Source organism: Budorcas taxicolor, chromosome 16, assembly GCF_023091745.1.
Source record: "Budorcas taxicolor isolate Tak-1 chromosome 16, Takin1.1, whole genome shotgun sequence".
Taxonomy (NCBI): Eukaryota; Metazoa; Chordata; class Mammalia; order Artiodactyla; family Bovidae; genus Budorcas; species Budorcas taxicolor.
Window position 1 is genome coordinate 31,443,317 of NC_068925.1, and position 21,195 is coordinate 31,464,511.

Below are 21,195 nucleotides of genomic sequence, written 5' to 3' on the forward strand. Positions count from 1 at the left end.
GAGAAGGTTGCTTCAAATAGAAGTCATTATCACTGACATGGTTTTTTACCAATAGTTTTGGTTTTTTCCCACAAGTCACTTTATCTCAGTTCCTTTGTACTTGAAAGTGAAAGTGAAGTTGCTCAGTTTTGTCTGACTTTTTGCAGTTCCATGGACTGTTGCCCACCAGGCTCCTCCATCCATGGGATTTTCCAGGCAAGAATACTGGAGTGGGTTGCCATTTCCTTTCTCCAGGAGATCTTCCCGACCCAAGAATTGAACCCTGGTCTCCCTTATTGTAGGCAGCTGCTTTACCATTGAATAGGTCTGCAATTCAAGAAGGGAGAGATAATAAGTGTTCAGGCCTACTAAAGGCCTAAGGACTATTATGAGAATCCTTTAAAGCCAGTGTTAACACATAATTGAGCTGATTGAGGTGTGAATATTTACCTTTTATAAAAGTCATTCCACTTCTTGCTTCTATATTTTTCAAATTGGGTGTGCATTAGTGTAAGTAAAATTTAATGGATTGTGGCTTAGCATAGATAATATCAATGGGCACTGAATATAATAAGGCTAAATGCCATTTTATGTAATTCATGTTTTCTATATGTGTATAATCTAAAATGCATTACCTACTTGGATCATGGTCAAAAAGTTGTTGAGGAAATAAAAGACCTAATGTGATATTTAACACTTTGTTCAGAAAACAGTCAAAATTTTTTTTCTTCATATCTTTTTAAAATATAACTTAAACACATCGTCTTGTTAGTACAAGAATTTTGCTCTTACTCAGGAGGTATACCACTTGTTGCACAGACCTTGCTTCTGAGAAATAATCTTTCCTAAATAGGCACCTTAAACATAAATTTCAGCCTAATGCAAGGCATTTAACAAAATACCTATTTGGGATAGCTCAATAAAAAAGTGAGCAAAAGTTCACAGATATATAATTTGAATGCAAATGAAGTAGAGAAGGAAAGAAGAATCAGAAGACAACAGAGAAAGAAATGTCTAGCAACCTGACTGAATATTTTTGGTTTGGTAGAAATCTCAGAGCTGTGCTTAGTACAGAATAACAAATGCAAAGATACTGTATTTAGGGGAAGAAAATATTTACTTCCTGTAAATATTTTCCCACCACATAATAAGTTGTTTTGAAGCACCTATGATTTCTTTTTTTTTTTTGAAAATGTACTAAAATTTAATCATCCATAAAAGCTGTAATTTAATCTGACAGTAAAACACAAGAAGCAATATTAGAGTTGGTTTAGTATATTATATATTTTAGCTTTGAAAGCCATAGAAATCAGTATCCCAGTTTTTTCCCTATAAAAGACCCATTTTTCCAAAGCATTATGCACAAACAATTTTAATTAGAATATAATGACAGAATGATATTTCATAATTTTTTAAATATAAAATGAAGTCAATGACTCAAAAAAGTTATCTGCTGCAATGAGTTTGAGGGGAAATTTTAGAGTCAAGTATATTTATTTTCACATCTGTTATAACTGCTATTGCAAAGGAGAAATACTATTGTCTTATTTTCCAAGAGATATACACAGAGCAATTCTTTTCTCCAGGGAACTTGTGCAAACCAATATAAGATCTAAATTCTTCACATAATATATAAAACAGGAGAAGCCTCTTCAGATTTATTTTTTGAAGTCTGGAATGCTGGCACTTTCCAATTAGGCAACAGTTTTTCATTCCTGTAATCTGGCTCAGAGCTGCTGCTTACTGTGGGTCTAAAGCAGCAGACATGATTTCTTTTTAGGCTTCTTCTTTTCCACTGGTGGTTTTCTATTTATCTGTCTGACCAGGTCATAAAATATCTCATTAACGTTGATCTTTGACTTTGCAGAAGATTCTAAAAAGGCACAGTTACACCACTGTCTTGCTAAATTCTGACCCTGTTCTTTGCCAACTACTCGCTCGTCTTCCAGGTCACATTTATTGCCAACCAAAATCATTGGAACATCTTCTGTGTCCTTAACTCGCAAAATCTGTTCCCTCAGGTCTTGTAAGTCATTAAACGTGGACTGAGCGGTAATAGAATATACTAGTGCAAACCCTTGGCCATTCTTCATATACAAATCCCTCATTGCTGTAAATTGCTCTGTTCCTGCTGTATCCAGGATTTCGAGCATACACTGTTGGCAGTCTACTTCAACTTGCTTTCTGTAGGAATCTTCTATCGTTGGGTCATATTTTTCAACGAAAATTCCCTGAACAAATTGAACTGTCAGAGCAGACTTCCCCATGCCTCCTGAACCAAGGACCACTGACCACTAGCTTGTACTCACGCATGATGTGGTCTGTTTAAATACTGACAATCCCCGCCCCCCCCCCCCCCCCCCGTCCGGCACCTCCTCCACCTCCTCCTCCCCCCCCCCCCCCCCCCGCCTCCTCTCGGCCGTGGCTCCTGCTCCTGCTCCACGCGGTAGCGGCCTCGAGAGCAGCGGCGGCGGAGCCTCCAGAACGCGCACGCACGCAGCATGCAGGCCCCGCCCCCAAGTTCAGCACCTATGATTTCTGTTGGTCTGCCATCTCTTGCAGTAAAACTCTTGAACTTAAAGGATAGAATGGCAAAGAAGGCATAGCAGCAAGAAATTACTATTTCTGGGCACCAAACTTACTTTTCTGGTTATTCTCAGCTGAATCACATAGGCATCTTGAGGTAGTGTTTTTGTTGCTAGGAATGTAGCCATAAAATAAACTATTAGGAAACTGGGAAAGTAGTGACCGTATGTTTATAAATGGTCCACAAAAATCGTAATCTGAAAATTTCACCTTCAAGTTTATTTATTTGTAAATTAGGTTTTTAAGCTGTTTGGACTATGCATACTTAATACAAGTCATCTGTGAGATCATTTTTATCATATGATAAAAATGTGCAGGACACTAGAAAAAGAAACCATTGAGTATAGTCCTGGGATTCTGTTTTGCTACTGACCTCATTAATTTGAGAAAATTAACATTTCCTTTGGTTGCTAAGTGTAGTGATCAGAACCGTAAAGGTAAATAAACCAGTATTCATTATGTACATTTCATGTAGGTGAAAGGAATTTCTATGTTGATGAAAGTGAATTGCTGTGAATGGCTTGCTAGGGAAGCGTTACATTGTTTTCTTGAGTGCTTGTATCATTAACTGTTTGTCTTCATTTGAAAATAAATAGTTGGCACATAGAGGGGCTCAGTTGGTTAAGGGAGGGAGGAGGGCTATAACTCCTTTTGAGGAAGTGGGGAGCATGATCAGAGAAGGAAATGGCAACCCACTCCAGTACTCTTGCCTGGAAAATCCCATGGATGGAGGAGCCTGGTAGGCTACAGTCCATGGGGTTGCGAAGAGTTGGACACAACTGAGCGACTTCACTTTCACTACTCCATTGGAGAAGGAAACGGCAACCAACTCCAGTATTCTTGCCTGGAGAATCCCAGGGACAGAGGAGCCTGGTGGGCTGCCGTCTATGGGGTCGCAGAGAGTTGGACATGGCTGAAATGACTTAGCAGCAGCAGCAGCAGTGGGAGCATGATCAAATTGCTATCTAGGTTTCATAATTCTCTTTTTTCACTACTGAATTAATTCTGATTTTTGAAACTAAGGGTGGCGTTACAGATAGTAATATACTTGTCTGAATTTATATTTTCATATGGTTATCATATTTACCAGTGAATATAGAAGTTTGCATAATTAAATGGGATACTAATTCTTTTTGTTTCTTCAGTATAACTCAAAATATGTTACCAGGATTTTTCTTTTTATATGTATACTGTGGTTACAGACTGCTGGATTTGGTTGTTCATCCTGTCCCCCAGCCCTCTCAGTGTTTGGAGTTTATTCAGCAAAGCCCCACAAGATCTCCTTGGTCCCTGGCATCTAGTTCATTGCCAGTAAGTTCACAATTAAAAGGATCACGTCAGAATGCCTCCAGGGCTTCAGAATTACATTTACTTGAAACTCCTCTTGTTGTTAAGGTAAGTATTATATTACGCATCTAGCATCTAGTATTCATAGTGAAGCTAGGAAGTTCCTTATAAATAGCAGAGAAAAATGAAACTATTTATAATCAGCATCTCTGGGTAATAGGGTTTTAAGCCTTTATTTTCCCTTTTTCTGTGGATATGTTTCCAAATGCTTACTATATTATAAATTAGCCTTTTTTCTTCGAAAAATGCTTTCATGTTCTTGTGTGTTTTTTTTTTCTGATACCATTTTGCTATTCCTTCATCAAATACTTTCTCATTCTTAACATTTTTTAAAGTTGTATTTTAAATTCTAGCTCCTTCAGTAAAATTATAAAGTGTTACTCTTTCCTACTGTTGGTAGGAAATTGCTTTTTCCTTCACCCTTTCTGATAAATTACTAGCAGAGAAACCACAGCTAAACTTGTGATGACTGGTAATAGTGGATTTTTACCTTCCTGTTGGAAAGCCATTTTCACATATGTTCTCTGCAAGTTCCTTGTCTGATATTCTGGATTGAGTCCCAGAACTTTTCATTATTTTTTCCTTAATTGTTTCTGGATATCCAGCATTTAAAGTGAAGCCAAGGAATTCTTATTTTTCAAACTGGATAAAAGATACTTCAATAAGTCCTATTCCTAAAATAGCTATTAAAAGAAATTGAAAAGGTGGTTGCTAAGATTAAGTTCCTAATATTTAATATCCAGTATAGTATTTCTCGGAGAAAGCAATGGCACCCCACTCCAGTACTCTTGCCTGGAAAATCCCATGGACGGAGGAGCCTGGTAGGCTGCAATCCATGGGGTTGCTAAGAGTTGGACATGACTGAGCGACTTCTCTTTCGCTTTTCATTTTCATGCATTGGAGAAGGAAATGGCAACCCACTCCAGTGTTCTTGCCTGGAGAATCCCAGGGACGGGGGAGCCTGGTGGGCTGCCGTCTCTGGGGTCGCACAGAGTCGGACACGACTGAAGCAACTTAGCAGCACCAGCAGCAGCATAGTATTTCTAACCTTTTTCTTCTATAGAAAAACACTCATACTTTATATAATCTGCAATTAAGTTCAAATGAAATTAAATGAGGGAGTAATTTTGTACCTGCTACCAAAAAGAATCTAGGAAAAAATCAATATAATCTTATGATGGATCTAATGGAACTTAATAATCTAATAGGATCCAGTAATTTGTTTACGAGTCCTTTAGAGGAGAGGTTAAGTGAGGAAATTGTTTTTGCTAACTAGTTCCTCTGCTAATTATTTATAATCATTGTAGTAAACCATCAGAATTCTCATAAGTCAGTCAGTTACTATTGGATTCATGTAATGGAATTACATTTTTTCTAAAACATTCTTAAAGTCAATCTTATTAATTTAGATTACTACTACTAAGTCGCTTCAGTCGTGCCCGACTCTTCGTGACCCCATGGACAGCAGCCTACCAGGCTCCTCCATCCATGGGATATTCCAGGCAAGAGTACTGGAGTGGGGTGCCATTGCCTTCTCTGTAATTTAGATTAGCTTGCTATAATTAAACTAGATTCTCTTCATCACACAGTATCATCTCTTTCACCTTCTAAAGTTTTTCTAAGCGATAGTTAAATAATTTATCTTCTATCAGCACTTTATTTTTTAAGTTGAACTTAAACCTAGGAATAATCAAGGTTTAGAATGATTATGGATGCAATTTTATGTTTTGTAGCCTTATAAATAGAAAGCTCTGAGTAGAATTTTCTGTTTTCTTTCCAGTAATCTATAATAATACTTATTGATGTTTTTATTGAGATGAGAATATAGCCATCATTGCCACTCATTTGGCTCTGTCTGTCCTTATGTAAGTGTCTTTTACAAACACTAACGGTGAATTCCATTTACTCTGTGTCATAGAAAGCTAAGACTTTGGCTATGTCGGTTACTTCCTCTGGATTTGCCGAGTTCACTCCTCAGTCCATCCTAAGGTCTGGTCTTCGAACGACACCTTTAGCATCTCCCTCTCTGTCGCCTGGAAGATCTCTTAGTCCTCCTTTACGACTCAAAGAAACTAGAATTTCGTTCATGGAAGAAGGCATAACCACGAAATGGACTGCTGGAGTAAGTTTGATAATAGTTGGAACGAAAGGACTTCTTAATAATATATTAAGCTCCTATCAGTGTAAATGATATCACTATAGATTTTTATATACAGTCTTGCAGATAGTCATAAAATCAGAAAACATTAATTCAGAGAGAGACTTTAGGGCCTTGGCTAAGCCAAACCTGTCATTTACAGGTAAAGAAAATAGGGCTAGAAGCACCAAGTTAAATTGTCTATAACCACATAGTTACTTGATGGAAGAAACGAGACTGGGATTAAGGTCCATGGCTGGTTTTGTTTGTTTTGTGCTGTCTTTGTTTTGTAACCTGTATTGCACTGCTGCTCTCAGTAAGCTCCTAGTTAGTTGTCTGTTTGGGAGGGTATGTCTGTAGAGCTTCTCTGTAGGTTAATCGGAGCCCATTGGTGGTTGTTGGGCATCTTGCCTAGCCTGTATTTTAGTCTTTTGGAAGTACTGATCTATTACCAATTAGAGAATCATTAGCAGTCATTAACTTTTAGTCCTCAGTCTGAGGAGAATGAATTTAGAGTAAGTAAATTTTGATGGAGAAAAGAATTTGGAGATAACAGAGCATGGAAAGGATGGGTATGATTGGGATGGACAAGTTAGACTCAACTGATTTAAAAAATTTTTTTTCTCCAAATCTTTACTTGATAGACTGCAGATGACAGCAAAGCAAAAACATGTATTGCTGCGTCTTTACATGAATGTGGAGCTCCAGCAGAAACTGAATGGCTGAAGAACAAAGATAAGACAACATCTTTTCCCCTGGATATCCCTGAAAAGGAGCATCAAGAAATGGATGCCAGATCACAGGATACAACTTCACAAAGTTTGGAGAAACTGGATGTGAGCGTAGAAAATAGCAATACTTCCACCAGATCAGACCAGACTACCTTAGAGTATCAGGATGCTCCATTACCAGAAGACTTTGAAGATATTTTGATAGCCTCTAAGTCAGTGAGCTCTTCCACTGAACTGGTTACTAATTTAACTGAACAGACTGAGAAGAACAGTGATAAAAATACATTTGAACCAGGAGTGACTCCTCCAGAGCCAGAGAAACAAATGGGTAAGGACTCATCCCAGATATTAAAAATGGCCATTGATATCCTTCAGTAAAATTTGGAGTAGAAGTTTTTCTACTGAAGAAAAGCAACAGGGTTAAATAATTACATGATCATAGCACAGTAGGTTCTAGCCATAGTACACATATCTTATTCTTTCCACTTACAAACTTTGATTATAAATATGTATGAGGTTTGAGGAGAATTTAATGTGTGTTCTATTTTCATTTGGAAATGAAATTTAGAAAAGAATAGTAATGATTAAGGAAGCAGTGTCAAATATCAGTGTGACTTAAGGTCTTCCTATAGTTATGAGAAATAATAATACTACCTTTACAGACTACATTAACTTATCTATCCAGCAGCCTCAACTTTCTAGAAAGCTGCTTAGAAAACAGGAAGTTCATTCTGCTCTCCATCCCTACCTCCAAAATAATCGCTAGAAAGTGAAAATAAATGTTCAAAGACCCATGAATTTATTGTCTTTATATTCATTTATCAAAGAATGGTTGAGCCCCTAATCTTGTGCAATGGACAGGGTCCTGTTTTGTGTGTGTGTTAGGTATTAAGGATAAATAAAGTAGAGGATAAAGAATAAAAATGTGCTAGATGGTAAGGATAAACTAAGGAGACGTGGCACTTGCCTGCATGTAATGTAAAGTCTAGTCAGTGAGTGATAGTTGCTCAGACACGCCTGACTCTTTGCAACCCCATGGACTGTAGCCTGCTAGGCTCCTCTGTCCATGGAATTATCCAGGCAAGATGACTGGAGTCGATTGTGGATTAAATCAAACAAGTGTGTACAATGCAGTTTGATAAATGCTATGCTGGGAGACACAGTAGGAACCAGTGGAACACAAGAAAGGGGAGAAACTTTGCTTAGAATTGGTGGATCAGAAAACTCTTGTCTATTTTTATCTTTATTACTACTGCACAGATTTAACAAGCTTATTTAAAGATAATTCCTATTTTTAAATCTGTAAAACCAGTGTAAAAATGTGTGTCATAGTGGTTTTTTTGGGAAAATATTTTCTGCCTAAGCTGAACTAAGGTTTCTTAAAATGTGAATCCAGTGAAGTTGGGGCTAATGTTGTCTTTATTTGATAAATGTACACATTATTAACTGGACATGGAACAACAGACTGGTTCCAAATAGGAAAAGGAGTACGTCAAGGTTGTATATTGTCACCCTGCTTATTTAACTTATATGCAGAGCACATCATGAGAAACACTGGGCTGGAGGAACCATAAGCTGGCATCAAGATTGCCGGGAGAAATATCAATAAGCTCAGATATACAGGTGACACCACCCTTAATGGCAGAAAGTGAAGAGGAACAAAAAAGCCTCTTGATGAAAGTGAAAGTGGAGAGTGAAAAAGTTGGCTTAAAACTCAACATTCAGAAAACAAAGATCGTGGCATCTGGTCCCATCACTTCATGGGAAATAGATGGGGAAACAGTGTCAGACTTTATTTTTGGGGGCTCCAAAATCACTGCAGATGGTGACTGCAGCCATGAAATTAAAAGACGCTTACTCCTTGGAAGGAAGGTTATGACCAACCTAGAGAGCATATTGAAAAGCAGAGATACTACCTTGCCAACAAAGGTCCGTCTAGTCAAGGCTATGGTTTTCCCAGTGGTCATGTATGGAAGTGAGAGTTGGACTGTGAAGAAAGCTGAGCACTGAAGAATTGATGCTTTTGAACTGTGGTGTTGGAGAAGACTCTTGAGAGTCCTTTGGAATGCAAGGAGATCAGTCCTGGGTGTTGTTCATTGGAAGGACTCACGTTGAAGTTGAAACTCCAATACTTTGACCACCTCATGCGAAGAGTTGATTCATTGGAAAAGACCCTGATGCTGGGAGGGATTGGGGGCAGGAGGAGAAGGGGACGACAGAGGATGAGATGGCTGGATGGCATCACCGACTCAATGGACATGGGTTTGAGTGAACTCTGGGAGTTGGTGATGGACAGGGAGGCCTGGCGTGCTGTGATTCATGGGGTTGCAAAGAGTCGGATACGACTGAGCAACTGAACTGAACTGAACGCGTTATTAATTGCTCTAAGAATTTCAGTTCAGTTGATCAGTCATGTCTGACTCTTTGTGACCACAGGGACTGTGGCACGCCAGGCCTCCCTGTCCATCACCAACTCCCGGAGTTCACTCAAACCCATGTCCGTTGAGTCGGTGATGCCATCCAGCCATCTCATCCTCTGTCATCCCCTTCTCCTCCTGCCCCCAATTCCTGCCAGCATCAGGGTCTTTTCCAATGAGTCAGTTCTTCGCATCAGGTGGCCAGAGTATTCGAGTTTCAGCTTCAGCATCAGTCCTTCCAATGAATATTCAGGACTGATTTCCTTTAGGATTGACTGGTTGGATCTCCTTGCAATAGAAGGGACTCTCAAGAGTCTTCGCCAACACCATGGTTCAAAAGCATCAATTCTTTGGCTCTCAGCTTTCTTTATAGTCCAACTCTCACATCCATACATGACCACTGGAAAAATCATAGCTTTGACTAGATGGACCTTTGTTGGCAAAGTAATGTCTCTCCTCTTTAATATGCTGTCTAGGTTGGTCATAACTTTTCTTCCAGGGAGCAAGCATCTGTTTATTTCATGGCTGCAGTCACCATCTGCAGTGATTCTGGTGTCCCCCAAAATAAAGTCTCTCACTGTTTGTACTGTTTCCCCATCTATTTCCCACGAAGTGATGGACCAGATGCCATGATCTTAGTTTTCTGAATGTTGAGGTTTAAGCCAACTTTTTCTTTCTCCTGTTGCACTTTCATAAAGAAGCTCTTTAGTTCTTCACTTTGTGCCATAAGGGTGGTGTCATCTGCATATCTGAGGTTATTGATATTTCTCCCAGCAATCTTGATTCCAGCTTGTGCTTCTTCCAGCCCAGCATTTCTCATGATGTACTCTGCATATAAGTTAAATAAGCAGGGTGACAATATACAGCCTTGACGTACTCCTTTTCCTATTTGGAACCAGCCTGTTCCATGTCCACTTCTAACTGATGCTTCCTGACCTACATATAACTTTCTCAAGAGGCAGGTCAGGTGGTCTGCTATTCTCATCTCTTTAAAAATTTTCCAGAGTTTGTTGTGATCCACACAGTCAAAGGCTTTAGCATAGTCAATAAAGTAGAAATAGATATTTTTCTGGAACTCTCTTGCTTTTTTGATGATCCAGTGGATGTTGGCAATTTGATCTCAGGGTCCTCTGACTTTTCTAAACCCATCTGGAATTCACAGTTCACGTATTGCTGAAGCCTGGCTTGAAGAATTTTGAGCATTACTTTACTAGCATGTGAGATGAGTGCGGTTGTGTGGTAGTTTGAGCATTCTTTGGCATTGCCTTTCTTTGGGATTGGAATGAAAACTGACCTTTTCTAGTCTCGTGGCCACTTCTGAGTTTTCCAAATTTACTGGTATTTTGAAAGCACTTTCACAGCATCATCTTTCAGGATTTGAAATAGCTCAACTGGAATTCCATCACCTCCACTAGCTTTGTTTGTAGTGATGCTTCCTAAGGCCCACTTGACTTCGCATTCCAGGATGTCTGGCTCTAGGTTGGTGATTACACTATCATGATTATCTGGGTCGTGAAGATCTTTTTTGTGTAGTTCTTCTGTGTATTCTTGTCACCTCTTCTTATCTTCTGCTTCTGTTAGGTCCATACCATTTCTGTCCTTTATCGAGCCTATCTTTACATGAAATGTTCCCTTGATATCTCTCATTTTCTAGAAGAGAGGTCTAGTCTTTCCCATTCTATTGTTTTCCTGTATTTTTTGCAAGGATTACTGAGGAAGGCTTTCTTACCTCTCCTTGCTATTCTTTGGAACTCTGCATTCAGATGGGTATATCTTTCCTTTTCTCCTTTGCTTTTTCACTTCTCTTCTTTTCACAGCTATCTGTAAGGCCTCCTCAGACAGCCATTTTGCCTTTTTGCATTTCTTTTCCTTGGGGATGGTCTTGATCCCTGCCTCCTGAACAGTGTCTCGAAATTCCATCCATAGTTTTTCAGGTATTCTCTCAAATCTAATTCCTTGAATCTATTTGTGACTTCCACTGTATAATCATAATCTAAGAATTTAGGACTGTCTTTGTAAATAAGCATATCTTTAGAAGTTCACATACTCTTTTGATGTGCTGTGTTCCACTAAAATATTTGAATGGTAACTGTTCGATGAGGATGTTATTGGCAGTATTTTCACTCATTTCAGTTGCCCAGTCATGTCTGACTCTTTGCGACCCCATGGACCTCAGCACACCAGTCTTCCCTGTCCATCAACTCCCGGAGGCTACTCAGTACTCAGACTCATTGAGTCAGTAATGCCATCCATCCATCCCATCATCCTCTGTCATCCCCTTCTCCTACCTTAAGTGTTTCCCAGCTTCAGGGTCTTTTCACATGAGTCAGTTCTTCACATCAGGTGGCCAGAGTATTGGAGCTTCAGCTTCAGCATCAGTCCTTCCAATGAATATAGTGTTTTCATTGATTAGTCCTAAAATGATGAGGCAGTCTCAAATAGACATTTTTATTGTTTTGTGGGGGGGATTATATAGCACAGACTTTAGAGTGAAATCAGCTAGATTTGAATCTTACTAGCTCAGCTAGTTGCTAACCTGTTAAGCCAAAAGTATTAGTTATAGATGAAAGAGGGGGTTGGGGTGGGGTTTGGCCTATGCTCAGAGAATTAAAAGGAACTGGTAGTCTGATGCCAAAGGAATAAACTAAAAGTATACAAAAAAGCAGACCCAACAACTTACTAAAAAGTAATAAGCCAAGACTGTAAGTAATTGCTAAACATTTAGTAAATAAATATGTTCTTAACTGTATTATTTACAGGCACTTTAGAAGATGCAGAAACAAAGGATGGCTTAGTTGTGGAGGGTGTACTTTCAGAATTAAATCACTTAAGCCCCATTCAAGGAGTTGAAGCTTCTCTTTGTATACCATCAGTCCCTGAAGAGTAAGTTTATAGAGAAAATTTCAAATATTGATAAAGTTTAATGAAGCTGTGAAATAGTAGTAAATATTGATATTTGTTCCATGCATAGATTAACTCTTATTTAGATCTTTCTTTGTCTCTGTCATTTCCATTTTGGTACTGTATCTGTTATGTAAGAAATTCATTTGCACAACTCAGTGTTATTTAGTAGTTATAATGAAATGATACCAGATGGTTTCCTAAACATATAGAGACATGATAAACTGAGGCAGAACTCTTTAGAATCACCAAAGAATATTATTTCTGTTGAAAAACAGAAGTTTCACTTACAGCCACATATTCTTCCATGCTCTCCCGCTTTCCGTGGTCTCAGTAACCTGGTATGTATCCTGTAGCACCAAGGCAGACCATAAGGGAGGTAGTTCAGAGGCAGTATTGATCCTTGCCATTTGGTTGCTACAAGACTCAAGTTAGAAGTTGTTGATTTTCAGTGACAGCTTGAACTATTACGCTCCCAGTTCTTCAGTTTCATTTGGCGCTTACACATTCAGCCAGCATACTAGGGACGTAGGACAATGCTACTTAAAGTGTGGACTAGTAAAGTTGATGCTGGTTGCTGAAGACTTTATGGTCTGCAACAAGATAGCAGCTTCTATTCACATACTTATCAATAGCCTTTTTGGAAGTTAGCTGAACTAATCATTGAGGTAATTGATTGACCTTCTGGCATAAATTCCTTATCTCATTGCAAGACTGGACACATTGTATATCAGCACTTTGGAGTAATGCTGTTGTAGAGAACACAATAAAAAGTTGCAGCTTCATTTATCAAGAAGTTGTAACGGTATAATTTACTAGGATTAACCCACATAAAACATGACAATTTAAGATACTGTAAATGCTTCACTGTAAGTTCTGAGAGTGATTTCACAGACCACCCATAAAAAAATCAGTATTATAATCGTCACCTCTCATACATTTAACTCAGTCATATTCTTCGCTTCTGAGAGAGAAGTCGTGATAACTACAATCTTTGCCAGTCCTTCATGGAAAAGGAGGGAGAAATAGTATGAAAGGATCATCAAGATTGTTATTTAATTCTAAGGTTTTAAAATTTTTAATGAAAATTAGTATAAATTATAAGGGGTTCAGTGGATTACAGCAACAACAAATCAAAAAGCAATCACTTGATCAGAAATTTGGCATTCATCAGTGACAATCTAGGCGAATCTTCAACATCTTGGCAAGCTAGTTCTTTTTAAATGTAAACTTATTTTGTTGTTGGTTCTTGGTTATCTTTACTGTAAACACTGTGATTGAGATAAGTCTTACAAATATACCTATAAATAAATGTGTACATATTCCAAATGCATACTTTTTCTTGAACTTTATAATTTATTTGTCCCATTTTAAAAATCAGCATGCTTTAGCTGGCTTCAGGGGAAGGCCACCTCAGAATACAAAGGGACCACTGTCAACTCTTTGTAGAACTTTTGTCAAGTAGATTAATAGAGGTTACATTGGTCTCCCATTCTAAGTCATTTATCATACTTTTTCCAGTTGGCCTTAAAATAGTGAATCTACTAAGTATATAGGGAAAATGTCCATAATATTTGATGGATTTATTTGAAGAATGTGACCACCAATAATTAACCGACCAGCATTTAAAAATCATTTTATTTGTAGTTTAACGTTATGCCATTGTTTTCAACAAAGTAAAATACTAGAAAATAAGAAAAATAAATACAACATTACTTGTTTCTAAATTCACTTGTAAATTATATCGTTGTATTATTCAGAATGTACGTGCATTGTATAGTCTCTGAACCTTGGCTTTAAAAGTAGGAGTTGGGGTAGGATTAAAGCAGGTCAGAAGAGATGGATCTTCTTATACACTGAAGTATATGTTTCTCTTCCTGAAGGGAACCCCTCACCCTGAAGTCCACAGTACCTGTTTTAGACGAAGGACTGGTCTCTGTTGAAACCTGTACCTCTGCAATTAGAGCAGGTAACAATAAATGTATGTATTATTTTGACTTCAGAATGGTTTCACTTTAGTGTTTTGTCTAAAAAGTGTTCTTTTCTTAGGGCAAAAGAATCTGGATAACAGTCCAGACTATTATCTGTTATGCCTCTCCAGTTGTTTCCCTAGCTAAAAATAGCATTCTGAGGAAGCGTGGTAGCTATCAGAGCAGATGGTTGCTTATAAAACACTCTGTAGTTCTAACAGTAGAAGGTCTTAGAATGGTTTTTGTGGACATATTTAAAGAGGAAAAAAGTAAATTACCAGTCCCCACCCAAGACTGTATACCTGTTTATTGACCTTCTGGGTTTCAGGTATCTACACAGGGTTACTTCCATATTTATTCTGTGTTTGTGATAACTTACAGCCAAGATTGGCTTAGTGTTATTAGAAAATAATCACAAATGTCTGAATTTGCTCCAGGGAAGATTAACAGATATATGGAATTCATTTGACTTTTTTTCCCCAGTGAATTTTTTTTCTTCTTCCTTCCTTCTTTTTTTTTTTTTTTTTTGAGTGTCTCCTCTCAGTTAGACACTGGCTATTCAGAGATGAGTTTGTTTTGCTAATTTCTGCAGTGAATATTACTGTGTATACATCTTTGCATGTTCTGTGTCAGTATTTCTTTCACATAGATTCCCAAACATGGCCTTGCTAGGTCAACAGGTGTGCACAGGTTTTTAATATTTTATTGTTTATATTTTATCTTTTTGAAAAGCAAATATGTATTGTCTAAACTGAGTGAGTGGATACTGATGAAGGAGAAGTATTGTATAGATCCTCATAGGCTTTTCCTCTTCAAAGACGTTAGAAACGTTTTGACACTCTTGACAGCTGTTCAAGGAAACATTAAGTGCAGTGCAGCCTTTCCCCTTCTGTTTGCTTCCCCAGTTGTGTATATATCTTTTTTTTTGTTTAGCTTCAAACATGGAAGATTAACTCTCATTTTTTTTTTCCAGCCGTAACCGAAGTCCCTGGTGATAGTGGAAGATCTGGGCCTGTTACCTCTGAAAGCCCTGGGGTCTCTGAACATAGGCTTGACCAGGAAGTAGAGTTGAACTTAAAAGAAGATCGTGAAATAGAAGTTGATGTACTAAAAGCAAGTTTTGACTTACCAGGAGAAAAGGCTCCAATTTCTGATGATCCTCCTGATACTCAAGAAATTCATGTAAAAATAATAATTTTCTATTTCTTTGTCAGTCTCAGTGTTGGTTTAGTTAGGTTTCAAACCATAGCTCTAATGTAATGTATTCATGTATTTCACTACTATATAGAAATCCCTTTATAAAAATCTGTGTTTGAAAAGGTATATAAAATACATTGTGGAATTATAGAGATCATCCTTTAAGAAATTGGTGTCATGAAGACCAAAAGACTGTGTTAAAGAAGTCACAGTTTTAATAATTTTCACTCAGTATCCAGTTCAAATGAAAGGTCTTTTAGCCATATGAAAACAAATATTAGCTACTCTTGAAACATGCATGACATCAAAACTATCTGAAGATAGTTGAGTACAGTTAAATAGAATTCTCTACCATCTCCCCTCCCTTCATACTTTTGGGAAAATGATATTCTGCTGCCTGGGGTTTAAATTCTTATATACTCCAGAAAGGTGGGATTTTTTTTGCTATTTAATATGACTTACATTTCCTAAAAATCCCACCAGATCTATTTTATTATCAATAAGTAAGTTTTGCATGATAAGTGAATTTAAGGTAAAGACAAATAATCTCTTCTGATTATTTATGATTGTATAGTAGTTGGGAAGTTTAACTCATAAAAATGTCTTCGTTATCCATATTCAATTTCATGAGTATTCTCACTGTGAATTAGATGGATATAGCCCCTTTTCCTTCAGCCAGGAAGCTAATAAAATTTGTGGGCATAGTGTAAATGGGAATCCTCGTTTCTGGGTATTTCCAGTCTTTCAGTGAATGTGTGGGTAGTGGGAAAATGTCATTGTTTAGGTGGGTGGTAATGTTCTACCTTCTTGGTCAGGAGATCTCTCTGTTACTTTCTGCCTCCTCCTTTTTCTCCCCTTCCCTTACCAAAAGGTAAATGCAAGGACCATTCCTTCTTCCACCAAACCCTTGCAAGAGAGGTACTGAACTTGAAAGCCTTAGGAATTTCATGGTTTATGCAGCCCCAGCAAAGGGAAGAGGATTGAGTCTAGCCCAAGGGAGCTTATGTAGGTGAACTCTTCTTCAACCTTATGGGGATCATGCTATTTAGGAAGTGTGGTTAGTTAGGTAATTTGGGGATTATCATTAGAACATAGTTTGGGGGTTGTTTCTTTTTCTCCGGTTCATTTTTTTTTCCTTGAGTGAGAATAGAATAAATCCTTAATTATTGCAACTGTTAGCATCATAATAATTTTTAACATTTTTGTTAAGACTGTCTTTTTTAGCCAGGGAAATGTAGACTTCTACTTTAATTCCATTCAGAATTTCGATCTTTTTCTATCTAGTTATTTTGACTGAGTGAGAAAGTCTGATTGCTTAAATGGCTATTTTAATAAAGTAAACCCATAAGTATATGCCATATTGATGTAGCTTATGTTTAACAATTCATACACCAAGAGTGAGATGGTCTTTTAAAAAATTTATGCTTTAGGTTAAAATATATACGTTAACAGTCTCTTATCTTTAATTCATTTTAGGTAATTGAACATGAAAAGCTTGAAGGTCAAGATTCAGGACAAGAGGCTAGGAATCTTTCATTTAATGAGTTGTATCCCTCAGGAACTCTTAAGCTTCAATACAATTTTGATACCATTGAGGAACAGTTTTGTGACTTACCTGATAATAAAGACTCGGCTGAGTGTGACATTGCTGAGGTAGATGGAGAGCATTTTGTGGCACAGAGCAACTTTACCTTGATTTTGGAAGGTGAAGAAGGAGAAGTAGAGACAGATGATTCTGCAGCATCTGATGTGTTAGCTAAAGCAGCTAATGCAGCCACTGAGGAAAAACATGTATGCGGTGAGGAAAGTGCTAATCACAGACATGTTGCAAATTTGCCATCTGTCGTAACTAGTGATCAGGAGTCCCAGAGGGTGGAGACATTACCATACGTGCCTGAACCAATTAAAGTAGCAATTGCAGAAAATTTATTAGATGTAATTAAAGACACAAGAAGTAAAGAAATTACTTCAGATACAATGGAACAGTCCACTCAAGAAAACATACCTTTAATAAGCCAAAAGGTCGTGTGTTCCACCAAATTGGCCAACTCTACAACTAAGACTGTTCAGGAAACAAGTACAGTGACTATAAATGTCAGCGAGGTTAATGACATGATTTCCTCCAGAACTCGCAAGAGAGGACGTGTCCAAAACCTGAATGTCAAATCAATACAACAGGAAGAACCAGCAGCTGTTGCTACTCCTGAGATGCTGGGGCTTTCAGTTACAAAGAAAACTAGGAAAACAAAAGAAATTGCAGGGGCTTTGGAAAGTGCCTGTTCTGATGACAAGGGAGTATCTCATAACCAGCAAATACCTCAAAATTCTATTACTCCTAGGAGAGGAAGGAGAAAAAAAGGTGTTAATCAAGACACATTAGAAAATGCTAATTCTGTGGAACAAGAATTACAAGTTATTACTCCAGGTAGGGAATTAAGAAGGTTAAAATCATCTCAGCTATTGGAAGCAGCAACTGAAGAAAGTTCTTTTAGAAAAGAAGTTAAGCTTTCATCTGCTACAAAAAGGACTCCTAGAAGAACTAAATCTGTAGAAAATCTGGAAAGTGTTGAGGTTATAAATGATCTGAAAGTCAGCAAAGTAGCAGGTCCTAGCAGAAGTACCAGAAAATTGAGAAGTAATCATTTGGAAGCTTCTGAAAGTGTAGAATATAAACAAGAGGGGGAGTCCGCTGAACAACAACTGCCTATTCAGCATAGTAAAAGGGTTAAAAAGAAAGAAGTTAGTGCGTTGGATGTTATAGAAGATTCCAAACTTGGTTCCTCCCAGTTGACTATTCAAGCAGATTTTGGTACGCCTGCTACACCTAGGAAACGTGGTAGACCAAGAAAAATCAATCCACCTGAAGATGTAGAATCTAAGGCTGTTACAGAAGCAGGAAGTCTCAAGAAGAGAGAAGGTCTCAGGATCCAAAGGAGAGCCACAAGAAACACCCCAGCGAAAAATGAAAATACTGATGTCGGAAAACCAACTTTAGAAGAGTCAGTTTTCATGCCAAATGAGGAACTTGCTGCAGTGATGAGCTCTAAGAAGAAGCTTACAAAAAGGACTCAAAACCAAAGCCAAAAACGTTCATTACGTTCAATACCAGAAAAGTGCATAGATGAAGAAGAAATGGCACACAAAGAGCCAGATGACCAAGAAGAAAAATTGCTTGCTACAGTTGCTCTGACTAGATCTTCCCATAGTACACGGACTAGGTCTAGCAAGGCCATCTTGTTGCCGGACCTTTCTGAACCAAAAAATGAGTCTTTTTTATTTTCTCCTCCTGTGTCAAAGATTCCAAGGAAAGAGAAAGGTACTTTTATTTCTATTTGAAGAATAATTTCCATTTCATTTAAAGTCTTCAGCTTAAACTTAAATCGGTTCAAAAATGATTAGATTTTAAGGCACTATTGGATCATATCTCCTAAAAATGATGTGTAGTTACAAGGAATTCCCCTCCCTTCTGAAAAAAAACTTTGATCTTTTAATAGTAAAATATTAGTGTTTTAATTTTAAAGTTTATTTTTAGATTCAAGAATTTTCTGCTTCACTGTGACTTTTTAAATCTTACATAGGTGTAATTTTTTTTAGAGTAGGATCATTTCTCTTCATTCTGTCCTTATATCATAAGTGACTTGGTTTTGGTTTTTCCCCAGATAGACCCTTCATTTTTGTCTCATATTCCAAATGATGTCCACAACTTCAAATTGTTTTGAAGGGAAGTAGCAGTAGATTATCTTGATTATGATGCAGAAATTATTTAAGTCCATATTTCTTGTTGTCCATGAACTGGCAAGGCTACATGTCCGACCTCCCTCACTGATGATACGAGCTTTTAATTGTCTTGTTTGATAGGTATAGTTCATATCGTCTCAGCAGGAGTGAAGTCTCTTACTCTTTATGTATAGTGTGTCTGTTAGTCGCTCAGGCGTGGCCTAGGCTTTCCCATCCCATGGACTGTAGCCCGCCAAGCTCCTCTGTCCATGGAATTCTCCAGGCAAGAATACTAGCGTGGGTTGCCAGGCCCTCCTTCCGGGGATCTTCCCAGCCCAGGGACTGAACCCAGGTCTCCTGTCTTGCAGGCAGATTCTTTACCACCTGAGCCACCAGGGAAGCCCATGTGTAAAGCAGAGATATGCATAAGTACATACACAGATACACAGTATATTTGTGCTTTTAAGATTTCTTGTTGGGCAGAATTCAGTGAGGGAGACAATTAAGAAAAAAGATCTAAAAAGGTGCTGATAAAGCAGATTAGGGACTTGCAAGTAAAGTGGGTGACTGTTGTTGTACTAAACTCTTGCATGTATTTTTTAATGCATTGGTGAACATCCTGTATAGTTGCCTCCTGACAAAGGAAAGATGAGTCATTTAAAAATCCACAAACTAAAATTTGTCTCCAGCATTCGCTGTGCAAAAACCTCTTTAAATATATTGTATTCGTGTAAGTTGTTATATTGCATAAGAGCCTAGAAAAGGATGCTTTGCCATAGATTTGATCATTTGTTCTAAAAATGAATCTGTAGTTATTAGGAATTCCTTTTTCCCATCCCATCTGCCATTTTTGAATACATTTTGATTTTTATTTTGGTTTATTAGGAAACCAAAGTGTGGTTATGCCTGTTAGGAAAGTGTGGTTATGCCTGTCTTTCCATGGAGGAAAATGAAATGACCAAATATGTGAGATTTTAGCTAACTACTAAGCTACTGTGTTAGATAAACGTTAACATGAAGAAGAGCAGTGAATGGTAGAAGAATGTCATTTAACAATTCTTTTTATACTTTTCTCATGACTGTCATAGCCAAACACCTCAATAATTCTGATCTTTGTTATCTTAACATTCTTCATCCATATACATATTAACTAACTTTTTTCTATAGTAAAAATAATAGATGCCTGCCACAGAAAATTAGAAATTAAAAATATTTAATTTAGCTATCTAGAGGACCACTAACCACTGTTTACATCTGCTTGTATATCCTTCTAGCTGGATATATAGTTTGTTTTTTTTATAAAACCCAATGCACAGTAGTTTGTGTGTATGTATACATATTACTCCTCCCACCTGCTGCTTATTTCATGAGCATTTTTCAGGTACTGGAAAACAGCCTCAAAAACCCTGAGTGTTCTTGGTTTTGTGTTTTGTTTTTTACATATTGATAATGTGTAAAAGTTCACGTGTGTAGCATTTCAACTCACTTCTGTGCCACAGATAGCTCAAACATTCTCCTGGTAGGTGTTTGAATCATTTTCAGATTTTCTAGTATTAAAAATGAGCACCTCCTAGGACGAGTTAGAGGTAAGAAGTTTGGGACTTATATCTCTCATTTCTGCCTCTTAACTAGCTTTCTGAATCTTGTTTTCTCATCTTCATAGTGAAGGTAATAATGCCTACTCTGTAGGGTTCTTGTGTGTATTCACTACTCTAACAATGCAATTGCTGCCAAGATTCATCTGCGTTCTTACTTTGCTGTTAGATTATAGGTTCTACACTCTTAAAATTCCTTCTTGTCCCTTGTGCCTACCTACTTTTTTAGGGAGGGATAGGAGGTCCAGTGTTCTTGCCTGGAGAATCCCAGGAACGGGGGAGCCTGGTGGGCTGCTGTCTATGGGGTTGCACAGAGTCGGACACGACTGAAGCGACTTAGCAGCAGCAGCAGCAGGAGGTACAGAGAAGAGTGGATACAGAAATATATGATTAGAAAGCTGGAGGCCATCCTCTATTTAATTGAAACATGTCAAAGAAACACATATCTTAGAATCACTAGCTGAAAAGAATGTACAGTTTGAGATTTCAGTAGCTTTTCTGTAATTCCATTACTCAGCAGCAGATATTTAAGAAGGGTTTGCTTATATGCCTGAGTCTGTACTAGGGTATACATTTATCAGTTCATTTGATTCTCAGTATAACCCAGCGTAGTTTAGG

At 37.8% G+C, this 21,195-nt stretch overlaps 2 protein-coding genes across 2 annotated transcripts in view; one reads left to right on the forward strand and one right to left on the reverse strand.

Moving 5' to 3' along the window:
- AHCTF1 (AT-hook containing transcription factor 1) overlaps positions 1-21,195 on the forward strand; it is a 74,216-nt gene that overhangs the window by 46,922 nt on the left and 6,099 nt on the right. The window contains exons 26-32 of the mRNA XM_052653496.1: positions 3,768-3,960; positions 5,831-6,034; positions 6,694-7,108; positions 11,957-12,080; positions 13,982-14,079; positions 15,042-15,250; positions 16,742-18,581. Coding sequence (XP_052509456.1) covers positions 3,768-3,960; positions 5,831-6,034; positions 6,694-7,108; positions 11,957-12,080; positions 13,982-14,079; positions 15,042-15,250; positions 16,742-18,581 — 3,083 coding nt within the window. The remainder of the gene's footprint in view (positions 1-3,767; positions 3,961-5,830; positions 6,035-6,693; positions 7,109-11,956; positions 12,081-13,981; positions 14,080-15,041; positions 15,251-16,741; positions 18,582-21,195) is intronic.
- Positions 1,479-2,292, reverse strand: LOC128061218 (ras-related protein Rap-1A-like). The gene is given in 2 exon segments (XM_052653497.1): positions 1,479-2,267; positions 2,269-2,292. Coding segments are annotated over 2 exon segments (561 nt in total). The 3' UTR covers positions 1,479-1,730.